Source organism: Sinocyclocheilus anshuiensis, unplaced genomic scaffold (genome assembly GCF_001515605.1).
Source record: "Sinocyclocheilus anshuiensis isolate Anshui unplaced genomic scaffold, SAMN03320099.WGS_v1.1 scaffold222, whole genome shotgun sequence".
Lineage (NCBI taxonomy): Eukaryota > Metazoa > Chordata > Actinopteri > Cypriniformes > Cyprinidae > Sinocyclocheilus > Sinocyclocheilus anshuiensis.
Window position 1 is genome coordinate 965,820 of NW_015542408.1, and position 13,023 is coordinate 978,842.

At 35.7% G+C, this 13,023-nt stretch overlaps 1 protein-coding gene across 3 annotated transcripts in view; it reads right to left on the reverse strand.

Moving 5' to 3' along the window:
- Positions 1–13,010, reverse strand: part of LOC107693135 (integral membrane protein GPR137B-like) — a 23,850-nt gene extending 10,840 nt beyond the window's left edge. For all 3 annotated transcript variants that reach the window (XR_001634711.1, XR_001634710.1, XM_016492400.1), the window contains exon 1: positions 12,604–13,010. Coding sequence is in view for 1 of the 3 variants with exons in the window: in XM_016492400.1 (XP_016347886.1) it covers positions 12,604–12,987 (384 nt within the window). In the remaining 2 variants the exon portion in view is untranslated. The remainder of the gene's footprint in view (positions 1–12,603) is intronic.
- Between the last annotated feature and the right edge of the window lie 13 nt (positions 13,011–13,023).

The following is a 13,023-nucleotide window of genomic DNA, read 5'->3' on the forward strand; positions in this document are numbered from 1 at the left end:
AATACTACAGCGTGAATAAAAGTTACGCCTTCTTTCTTTGCGTGAACATTTGGGCGGCGTTATGCAAATCTTCCTACATCGTGACGTAGACATGTCGGGGCGTGTTAGAACGAGCCGTTTTCGGTAGGAGTGGTTGACTCTTAACTTTTATAAAGAATATCTCTTTGGATTTGAGACTTTAGTCTTTGCAACTTTACAGATCTTCTTTATGCACCAAGAGCTTGTAACACTCCAAAGAGAAAGGAAAAATTGAAATCGCATCATATGACCCCTTTAAATCATTACAAACACTATGCTGAAGTTGGGGTCCTGCGCACTTCTGTAACTTACAAACTACAGTACCTACTGAAAATCTTAAGAAAAATCTGATTTTGTCATAAAAATGTGAGATTTGTGACACAAAACATAAGTACCATGATGAAATTGGACAGAACACAGTGAAATGTGTTATGAACCTGATGTGTTATGAACTTGAAAAGAGCACAAGTGAAAACAAATTTCCAATAAGGCAAGGGAATTTACTAGGTTCTTCATTTCAGAAACAACAGTGAAAACTCACATGACATGTCTACATTCCTGATCGCACACATGCAGGATCCTAGTCCTGTTCTTCTCTAGTTACATGGCTGATGACATGCAATGAAACACTCAAAGATTGTAGACCACAATGAGAAGGTCAGAAAAATCACTGAATCAAGTGATCTCTGTGAACAGAATTATGACAAACCTCCAAAATTTACAGGAAAAACTGTTGGTTTTTAAAGGATGTCTGTGCAACTGAACCAGCATTGCTCATAAGTAACAAGAGGCCTCAGGTGGAAAACAGCTGAACACACCAGGAGAGTGTGGACATTCACTAACTGGAGTACACCTGTCTGACAGGCTGCGCTTGACAGACATCAGTGGCACATGTGCAAATTGAGAACAGATGTCATGTTGTTAGGGCAGAGCATATGCAGTGACTTAGAACTGAATTTGAAGGTTTCAAGAAGAATTAAGTAACTTCCTTGATGAATTCATGGTGACCTTTCAATGAATTCAATCATTACGTTAATAAAAATTGACAAATATAATTTTGCATCTGTTTAGTAGTAAAATTAAACAGTACACAGCATTTCTTTACTCTTTTCAAATAAAAGCACTATGCGGTCATACACTAATGCTCACATTGCAAAGCTCTCTCTCCCTTCCAGCCATATAATTACTGAAAACATATCTTTAAAAAGGTCATATAAAAATCATCATGGTTATGACATGATCAACATATGGACCTCCATATTTACATTCAATATAGATTTCTATTCACAGTTTTCGGCAACTTGCTAATTCATTGCTAATGGGAAGTTTAGCCAAAATACAGTAAAAACAGTGATAGTGTGAAATATTATAATTTAAATTTTATTTATTTTAATATATTTTAAAATGTAATTTATTCCTGTGATACAAAGATGAATTTTCAGCATCATTACTCCAGTCTTCAGTGTCACATGATCCTTCAGATATTATTTTTATATATGATGATTTGGTGCTCAAAAAACATTTCTTATTATTTTCAATGCTGAAAAAGTTGTGTAGCTTAATAATTTGATGGATATCATTTTTTCAGGATTTTTTTTTATGTTGAATAGAAATATCAAAAGATGAACCTTTTGTAACATTATAAATGTTTTTACTGTCACTTTTGAATAATTTATTGCATCCTTGCTGAATTAAAGTATTAATTCCTTTTAAAAAAAAAAGAGCCATGAAAGTCTCTGATATTCTGCTATCTAGACATATATAAGGCCTTTTTTTAATTGTTTTTTAAAATAATTTATTTACTGATTTATTCACTTTTGAAACAAGTAAAAATAAGTTTGGCAAAAACACAATATAAAAAAAGTCACATTTGATCACTGTATCATGTCCTTGCTGAATAAAAGTATTAATTCATAAGCAAAAACAGCCCGTTTCATTTTGAGGAATAAAGAGGGTGGAAAATTATCACAAAATGTAGGGTGGTGAACTATTCATTTAACATTATTACAAGCTTTCTGAGAAGACATCAAATGCTTAAAGTGCAAAATACATCTAATTTAACAAAGAAACTATAGCAGAGATAAAAAGATGCAGCAGTCAATACTTGTGTTGTGTTGTGAATCGTGCGTGTTCATATGTGTTTTCCTCATGTGTCTCCCTGTCAGCAGATGTACCGCAGACTCCACCGGGACACGGCACAGCATGATTCAGAGTTAAACAGAAGAAAGTCTCCAAAAATAAACACAGCAAACTGCACCTCGCGTTTGTCATCTCACGAGAGAGCGGTAGGCTCAAGGGACCCGTGTCGCCCTGAGCGCTGTGCTTTCACCGAGAAAAGGCAGCGTTAAAAGCTCCTATCTATCTGCTCTCCGCTCCCCACCCCAAACCACACGGTTTTACAGGCAAAAACAAGGTCAGCACGCTCCACGTTCAACACAGGCACTGCCTGCTAGCAGATATTACAGATATTACAAGTTTTGTTTGTCACAAGGTTAACATTATAAATGTTTTTACTGTCACTTTTCAATAATTTATTGCATCCTTGCTGAATTAAAGTATTAATTCCTTTTAAAAAAAAAGAGCCATGAAAGTCTCTGATATTCTGCTATCTAGACATATATAAGGCCTTTTTTTAATTGTTTTTTAAAATAATTTATTTACTGATTTATTCACTTTTGAAACAAGTAAAAATAAGTTTGGCAAAAACACAATATAAAAAAAGTCACATTTGATCACTGTATCATGTCCTTGCTGAATAAAAGTATTAATTCATAAGCAAAAACAGCCCGTTTCATTTTGAGGAATAAAGAGGGTGGAAAATTATCACAAAATGTAGGGTGGTGAACTATTCATTTAACATTATTACAAGCTTTCTGAGAAGACATCAAATGCTTAAAGTGCAAAATACATCTAATTTAACAAAGAAACTATAGCAGAGATAAAAAGATGCAGCAGTCAATACTTGTGTTGTGTTGTGAATCGTGCGTGTTCATATGTGTTTTCCTCATGTGTCTCCCTGTCAGCAGATGTACCGCAGACTCCACCGGGACACGGCACAGCATGATTCAGAGTTAAACAGAAGAAAGTCTCCAAAAATAAACACAGCAAACTGCACCTCGCGTTTGTCATCTCACGAGAGAGCGGTAGGCTCAAGGGACCCGTGTCGCCCTGAGCGCTGTGCTTTCACCGAGAAAAGGCAGCGTTAAAAGCTCCTATCTATCTGCTCTCCGCTCCCCACCCCAAACCACACGGTTTTACAGGCAAAAACAAGGTCAGCACGCTCCACGTTCAACACAGGCACTGCCTGCTAGCAGATATTACAGATATTACAAGTTTTGTTTGTCACAAGGTGGAGAAAGGTACAGATCAGATATGAAAAAAAGCTAAGAAAAAATTGGATTTTTACATTCTCTGAAAAAAAAGCTCACTGCAAAACAATTCCAGAATGCTAGGATGTTATAAGCGGTTATTAGTGATATTCTAGACCTATGTAAGGCCAATTTTCAATGTAAAATTTTTTTTTAATTATTTATTTGTTTGCTAAAAAAAAGTGAAAAGTTTTTTTTAAAGTTTTTAATGGAATTAAAAAGAAAAAAGCAAGCGAGAGAGCAAATTAATATGGATAGGCCTGTATTCTGAGAGATGACAGACATGTTTTGGTTGGGATAAAATGTAAACTCATGACTTTTATAAGCACTCAGCTCACACACAAATGCCATCTACTTGGGGCCAGTCACAGAAAAGGACAAAAAAAAGGAAGCAGACAGCAGTCTTTTCAAAGGGGTGATATGCATGCTCTTTCTGTGACCCATATGCAGATGTTTGTCTCAGTTCCTTAAATGTATTTTTACCATGAGACGTCCACATCAAACTGAGTCATGCTTTTGAAAGTGCATAACACTGCGGTTCGGTGTCATGAGACTTTGTGAGACTAAGCTTCTTCCTCTTTTACTGATGGTGTGAAATGTTATTGATACTCATGACGCTCAAACTCATGCAAGACATTTTATTCCACTATTAAGCAAACTTTTCATGATTTACACAGTCCACTAATTACTTTTATTATGAAATATTACAGCCATAAAACCATTGCTGTTTTCTTATATATTTGATAAACTATTGTCTAACATAGACAAATAACTTTTTTAAAGTAATATTAATGTTGTCTTTTTATTTTATACTTTTTTATATTTCATTTGGATATTTATTTTTGAGTTTATTGCTAAAAATTGCTAAGCAAAAAAATTCAAAGATTGCAGCTCCACATAACATTTTTCTTTTTTTCAATAAAAATAAATAAAACTTACTTGCCCTAACAAAAACCCAAACAGGTTTTGTCTACAAGTTTGTAACAAATTTGTAAAGAACAAGAGATATGGCTCTAGCATGCGTAGCCTGACAGGAGATCACATGCAACTGCTCAGTGCACATGACCGATTTACCAAACCAAAAAGAACGAAAGCTTTCATCTGAACGGACACTGAGGCCTTCTGACAATGTTTACATGGTTGAACTCATAATTTCCTATTTTCCTCCTTGGTAATCAGAACACAACCCTGCAACCCTTCAGTGTCTCATGTCAAGAGGGCCCTGAGGAGATTTAAAACCAATGATTCATCTACCTACACTGGGAAACAAAACTGGAACGCGTCCCTCTGGTCTGCTTAATACTTGTTTTTGTACAAGATTGTGTTTGAGAGCCCTCACTGAACACATCTGAGTGATGGAGGTCCTGTATCCTGTGTGAAGTCAGAGCAGGTCAAAACAGAAAATACGCCTACAAATTCAGACTCATTGGGATGGTTAAGAGCCAAACTATTCCATACAGTTCCAACAATTTCCGAAAGTCAGGCTGAATTTTTTTTAATCATTCAAGGAAACAGTGGGTTTCTATGCTGCTACAAGGAGTGCTTTTGAAAAATAACTAGCAGTGCAACGATATTCAGAAGCTTTATTTGAAACATTTAGCAACAAGTAAATGTTCTGCTCTCCAAGTTCTGTCTAATTTCTAGAAACACATAAGTAAAAAAATAATAATGTTCTGGTAAATCATAATTATGACATGAAAAGTCAAAATTAATACAAAAAAGATTAAATTACGAGTTAGTCATCATTATAAGATAAAAAGCTAAATTGACAAAAGGATGACATTTTGAGATACTAAATCACAGTTATAAAATAAAAGGTGAAATTGACAAATATATGAAATTATGAGACAGTGAGTCATAAGAAATAGTCAAATTATGACAAAAAGCTGAAATTATGAGTTAGTAATAATTATGAACAAAAAAACATGATTTCCCCCCCCCCCAAAAAAGATTAAATTATGAGGTAGTCATCAATATGAGATCAAAAAAGCTAAATTCATAAAAAGACAAAATTATGAGATACTAAGTCATACTTATGACATGAAGTCAAAATGAATACAAAAAGATTAAATTATGAGATAGTCATCATAAGATAAAAAGCTAAATTGGCAAAAAGGCCAAATTATGAGATACCAAGTCATAATTAGGCCTATATGAAAAGTCAAAAGTAATACCAAAAGATGAGATTATGAGATGCCAAGTCATAAAAATAGTCAAAATTATGACAAAAAGTTGAAATGATGAGTTAGTAATAATTATGACAAAAATCGTGATTTTTTTCTTCAAAAAAAGATTAAATGACGAGATAGTCATCGTTATGAGATAAGTCATTGTCATGAAGTCAAAATTAATAAAAAAAGATTAAATGATGAGATACTAAGTCATAGCTATAAGATAAATGGCTAAATTGACAAAATATGAAATTATGAGATAGTCATAAGAAATGGTCAAAATTATGATAAAAAGATGAAATTATGAGATAGTAATAATTATGATGACAAAAAACATGATTTTTTTCCCTTATGTGTCAGACATGGGCTTCTATAAATTTTGGATTAAGGCGTGTATAACAAAACTGTAGTTGATAACTTTAAATGTCATAGTCTTTACGTGGAACAACAGGAATGCCAAACAGCAATGATGAACAGTTTTCAGGTTAAGGCACGCCAACTTCATGCCCAAACTGCAGGCTTTACCAACTCACACCCAATACCACAATAAAAACAGCACCAAACACTGACCTATTGTATGACCACTACTTTTTAGCCCAGGTAATAAAATAAAAACAATCTATAGCTTTTGTCAACCGTCTTAAAGAAACCTGTTTAGCAACCCTTGGCACAATCATTCCCACTATCTAGCCTACTTGTTATTCTGATTAGCTTGCAGTCATTCAAGCGGGCAAATGTGTGTTTGGGGAGCAGAAATGATTTCTTCACAAAAGCCCATGCCAAATGAGTCATACTTTCATGTCCATGACACAAATGCTTGTATAAGGTCTGGAGCCAGCAAACACAAACCTCCACAAAAATATGAACAGGCGACTAAAGAGAAACATTAAGAATATAATATATAATAAAATAGTATATTTTAAAATGTATTTTATATTTATATTTTATTCATTTAGTAGACCATGTTTTATTCAGAAAGTATTAATTAAATTGATCAAAAGTGACAGTAAACACTTATTAAAGATTATTTCAAATAAAGGCTGTTTTTATAACTTTCTATTCAAATAATCATGAAAAAACAGTATCACATTGTTCACAAAAATAAATAAAGCAGCACAAATCAAAAAAAAAGATTTGAGAACCAAATCAGCATATAAAACTGATTTCTGAAGGATCATGTGACATTAAACGGCATTTTAAATTAAAAAAAATATATCTTAAAAATATATTAAAATAGAAAACTTCACAATGTTATTTATTTGCTTAGATATTTATTATTATTTATTCATCAAATAAATGTAGCCTTGGTGAGCATAAGAGGCTTCTTTAAAAAAAACATTCTTACATATTCCAACAATAATAATAATACATAATTTAGATTGTCTTAAAGGTACAGTAGCAAAAATAGTCTGTTTAGTCCTAAAGGAAAATGAGGGTGGTAAATGGTCATGTAAAAAACGTTAACTAGTCATGGTGTCTTGCACCGAAAATAACAAGTGGGCATCAGGGAAAAACACTGCAAAAAAGAATACAACATGGCCCCTTTAAGATAGCGACATAGTATATGAGTCAAATTCATCCCACAACAACTGTATTTACCAGGAACAAACAAGCGGCTAATTTAGGAAGCAGGACGATTAAATGGCTGTTTTCCTTCAATGCTCTTGTGGACTGTCCTCGTTACCCACTTCTTCCATTTACATGACAAGCAGGTCTACAGTACCTAGAGATCCCTGCCAAAGAAACTGTGGCCTAGTTACAGATTAACAACAGCCTTCCCGAACCTCTCCTGACACAACAGCACAACTGCTAAAATCATTAGCCCAAAACAAATTCCAGCCTAAACTTCTCCAAGTCAGCTGTCAAAGGGCGAAATGTGATTCATTCCAGTCAAGACCAGGCAGCCAATGAACATATCAAACAGATGCCTAAGTTTGTTAAACAAATTAGGCAGCACATTTCTGTTACTGATCCCGATCATGTGATTTGGCCCCAAATATGAGTTTACAAAAGCACTGGAGGAGTGTAAATAGCAGTGAGGAACATGCGTCCACCTAATGCCATAATGATCTACACCAAACTTGCATATCTATGGATGGTTTACAAGGACAAAGAGGGCGAGTGTGGAATAAGAAAACAACATTCCAATAAGCTGTAATGGAGCTGCGTGGGGGTGATGCCTCTGTTTGGCTGGCCATTATAAAGATTCCTCTGTAAACTGAATTAATAAGACTCTCCCGGCTGATACGATTGCAGAAACAAGCCATGACTCTGTGGTTTGACGTGCTAAATGTGAAGAAATGTCATGCACAGCGACTTTTATGGTCAAGAGACCATTAGCAACATCAAGGACATGTCATTCTTTGAAAACTATATATTAAATCATAGAAAACATTTGATTAAATAAGTGAACTTACGCAACCGTATTACTACATAACTACTTTTCTGTTGTATTTTTTTTGTAACTGAAATCTGTATACCCTTATTAATGGAATGTTCTGCATTTAAAATAAGTTAAGCTCTATTGAAAGCACGGTTTGGATTTGTCATCTAGTTTGTAAAAAACAAGCAAAACTGCATGTACATTAATGCACTTATAATGAATATCTATTATGTAATAAAATGTTTATAAATAAACATTAAAATACATGGTGTTATGGAAGCATAGCTACTTGTCCTTAAACATGATACACTACTGTTCAAATGTCAGTGATTATTATTAATATGTTTATACTATTCCACAAAAATATTAAGCAGCACAACAATTTTCAACACTGACAATAAGAAATTGAGCACCAAATCTGTATATTAAAATGATTTCTGCAGGATTATGTGACACTCAATACTGGAGAAACAGCTGCTGAAAATGCAGCTTTGCATCACAGAAATAAATGACATTTTAAAATACATTCCAATAGAAAACAGTTATTTTAAATTGTAATAATATTTCAAAATATTATTGTTCTAGTCTATTTTGAACAGCCATGGTGAGCATAAAAGACTTTTCAACAACATTAAAACATTTTGACACATATCTGTGCCAAGTGATAGACAATTTTTCAACTCCTGTCATGACCATGTAGAGCCGATAAGATGCAACTTTTGCATGAGATGCAGGACTTTTGGTAATGGTATTGGATTTTTGTAAACTGAGGGACAAGTCAAATTATTGTATTACATAACTGACAGCATGCCACAGATGCCATTAAATATTTGTACATTTTTGCATGTTTTGAACCTGGAACCTTCTTTTATACGTGTGAAATTATGTTTAAAATAACACGCAGACAAGCACCAAAAACTGCTGACAACGTGCCACCAACTGCATTAAGAGCAGAAAACATACAAGAGTGGAAAATGGCCCATCTTTTTTCTTTGCAGGGCTTTGCTGATGAGGTCTCATGTGACGCATTACACACACACACAGTCCTACATGCAGAAATCACACGTGTGATTCATGGGGGAGTTCTGCTTCACGTAAACAGTTGGCGTTCACAGTATACACGCCTTTAATGTGTTTCCTTCACACACAAGAGTTGCTGAAAGTGTAATCTGAAAAATTAATTGGTCATCACTTTGGTGCCACCTCAGGGAACTGGAAGACAGAGGAAGAACGGATAGGAAAACTGTAAAATATGACTCAACACTTGCAAAGTATAAAATGCATTATTTACAGTGTTGCAATTTCATTTCCCTAAAGAGACAGATTTTCTGGCTGTAAAAACAACAGCAGACATTTTGAGTTCCACCATGCATGTTGCATGTTTTGAACCTGGCACCTTCTTTTATACGTGTGAAATTATGTTTAAAATAACACGCAGACAAGCACTAAAAACTGCTGACAACGTGCCACCAACTGCATTAAGAGCAGAAAACATATTTGTTTGTAGATGTGTGTAAAATGTTTACAACAGAGCTATATATTGTACATAATGCTGCTTTTCCTTTTCGAACTAGCTACAACACAACTGATGCGATCTTCCTATATGACACCCAGCTAACCCGTTTTTGCAGCAACTAGCATGAAACATCAATCACTCCATCCAATTACCAAGGAAAATGAATGTGGGGCAAACAGTGGAGTTAAAATAGTGGTCATTAGGTCATTACTGAGTGGACAGAGCACTAGATCACAACACGGCGTTCATGGCCACACAAATGACTCATTCGGATACGTACCCCATACGGGTACAGTACACAACGTGCCACCAACTGCATTAAGAGCAGAAAACATACAAGAGTGGAAAATGGCCCATCTTTTTTCTTTGCAGGGCTTTGCTGATGAGGTCTCATGTGACGCATTACACACACACACAGTCCTACATGCAGAAATCACACGTGTGATTCATGGGGGAGTTCTGCTTCACGTAAACAGTTGGCGTTCACAGTATACACGCCTTTAATGTGTTTCCTTCACACACAAGAGTTGCTGAAAGTGTAATCTGAAAAATTAATTGGTCATCACTTTGGTGCCACCTCAGGGAACTGGAAGACAGAGGAAGAACGGATAGGAAAACTGTAAAATATGACTCAACACTTGCAAAGTATAAAATGCATTATTTACAGTGTTGCAATTTCATTTCCCTAAAGAGACAGATTTTCTGGCTGTAAAAACAACAGCAGACATTTTGAGTTCCACCATGCATGTTTTTACATTTGACAAATGAAAGATATAATTATAATTATTTAACTTATTATATAATATTACTTTATGTATTTATGTACTGTGTAAAGTATTTTTATATATTTCAGTATATAAGTATTAAAATAAATAAAAATTATATATGTGTGTGTGTAATTTTATATATAATTTAATACTTATATATTATATATTTATATTACGTTTAATAAAATGCATATATATTTTATAATACATATATTTCGAACTAGCTACAACACAACTGATGCGATCTTCCTATATGACACCCAGCTAACCCGTTTTTGCAGCAACTAGCATGAAACATCAATCACTCCATCCAATTACCAAGGAAAATGAATGTGGGGCAAACAGTGGAGTTAAAATAGTGGTCATTAGGTCATTACTGAGTGGACAGAGCACTAGATCACAACACGGCGTTCATGGCCACACAAATGACTCATTCGGATACGTACCCCATACGGGTACAGTACCCCACCGATGTGATTTTGTTTTTGGCTGACATTTCGGAGTCGGGGTGCTCAGCGTCTTTGTCTGTGCGGTGGCTGTTCTCAGAACAGAATGCTGCACACCCCTTGTGTTGTGCCTGGAATAGTACAGGATTGAGCAGGGTGATGTAATGCTCTTGCAGCAGGTGCCTCTGATTGGCTCGCACCTTCAAATGCCAACTCGCACTGTTCAGGCAGTGACGGTACGATGCCCACATCTCAAATATCTCCCGAGGAATACGCATAAACAAAGACCAGCTATCTCGAGCAACCCTCTGCAACTTAATGTGGGTGTAAGGGGAAAGGCTGCAGACAGGCATAAACAGTGGTTGCATAAAACAAAGCTGCAGGGCCTGTCAGTCAGGTTTGATTGTGCCACGGCTCTATGTGCTGACTACGGACGAAATAGAATGCAATATAAGCAAGTTTAGAGTAATATCAGAGACGGGGTGATGTCGGAGAGAACAGAAAGGGCAAAGCACACATTTGTTGAGTTTGGACATGAATAATAAGATTAAATTTAGATTAAAACCAAATATTTCACCATAACAGTTATGGTGGCATTCAACCAAAGAAGTGAAACAAGGCTTTATATAAACTACCCTCTCATTTATTAGACATTTAAATTACTATATTTTAAAGAAATAGTTCTTGCTAATGAGGAACAAAAGAGAAGTTTAGCAGAATAACACTTCTGTTTTTCATAAAAAGCAAATGAATGGTGACCAGGGGTTTTCAAGCTACCAAAATAAATGTATTTAATACAGATTGTATGCAGTTCTGAATATCTCATTCACATTTGCACCTATTCAGATATGGTGCATCAAGATATTACATCCGACTTTGAATATAAGTACATATTCAAATCACAAAGGAGATTTTCAGTATAGCTTCAGTATAATGCGATGTGTTTGGCAGACGTTATGATCTAAAGTGACTTACAATGCACTGGGAATCAAACTCATGACTTTGCTATTGATATACTCTACTTTTTGAAGTACAGGATGCCTGTAGCTCTACCATTTTTGTCAGTTTCTATCACAAAACCATCATCTGACATCCAATAACTTGGAATATAGTGCAATAGTTGTACTGACTACTATGTTACTTTAATGGTGCTTTTTGGAGCATGACAGAACAGCCCTTGGTCACTATTCGCTTTCTCTGTATGGAAAAGAGCAGCGTGGATATACTTCTAAACATCCCTTTTTGTGGTCTACAGAATAAAGAAAATCAAACAGCTTTGTTTGGACTGACATGAACATGCGTAAATGATAACAATAATGTAATTTTTGTGAACCAAGCAGTTGTTTCATTTCCAGTAATAGAATAAGGGCCTGTAATGTTCTGTTCTCCAGTGCATAAAGCTTTGGAGATGAAATGAACAATATTTCATCCCCTGCATGATGAGGTTTTGCATTCACAGACGGCCAAGACTTTACAAAGGGTGGAAGGATGGACCAAAAGTGGCAATAATAGTCCTCATTCAGACTGTCCTGTGAGCTGCACTGTTGTGGCCAAGCAGAGGGATTTGAACTGAAACTGATGACCTCCAGCTGTGCTCTTGTCCCAGTATCATGAAAATGATGAATGTCTCTAAATGTCTTAAACAAAGTAATTTGCCTGTATGACAGTATGCCGATGCTTTTAATCACAATTACAGCATGAAGCTCCAAGTCAGTCACACGAAGTAAACACATTTGGTGGGAGGGACCCACTTAGATGCGAGTTGCATAGAAATGGAACTCTAACTAAATGCAAAAGGATTCATATTCTCTCTATATAACAAATTACACTGATTTTGTATGTTAATTAGACCACCAACCATCATAAAGATTTTGAGGGTGTGTAATACATTGCAAAACAAAAACAAATTGGGAAAACAGCAAAGTGGGACTTACCTGAGCAAAATAAAGGTTGAGCAGACACAGGGTGAAGAACTGCAGGCAGACTGGAAAACAATACAGGAGCCAGAACGGCAAAGGCTGAAGCTGGTTTGCTTGAACAATATTTTTAAAGTAGAAAGAGAATAGTGTCGTCCTCAAAGCCGACCAGAGCAAACACAGAAAGAGAAAAACACTCTGGTAGCTGAAGCGCTTGTGTCCGTAGTGCAGAACCAACCAGAGCTGCAGGTAAACAAACACGAAGAGCAGCGAATACAAAACCGTGTAGAGAACCGTGAGACCGAGCTGCACAGACGGGGGAACCGCAGCCTGGATCAGTTCGGCGGAGGATGAGTCCGTCCAAACACTGACACTGACCTGGTTTTCTAGTAAAAACAACATATCGACGGGATGCTCGCTATCACGTCGACTTATCCA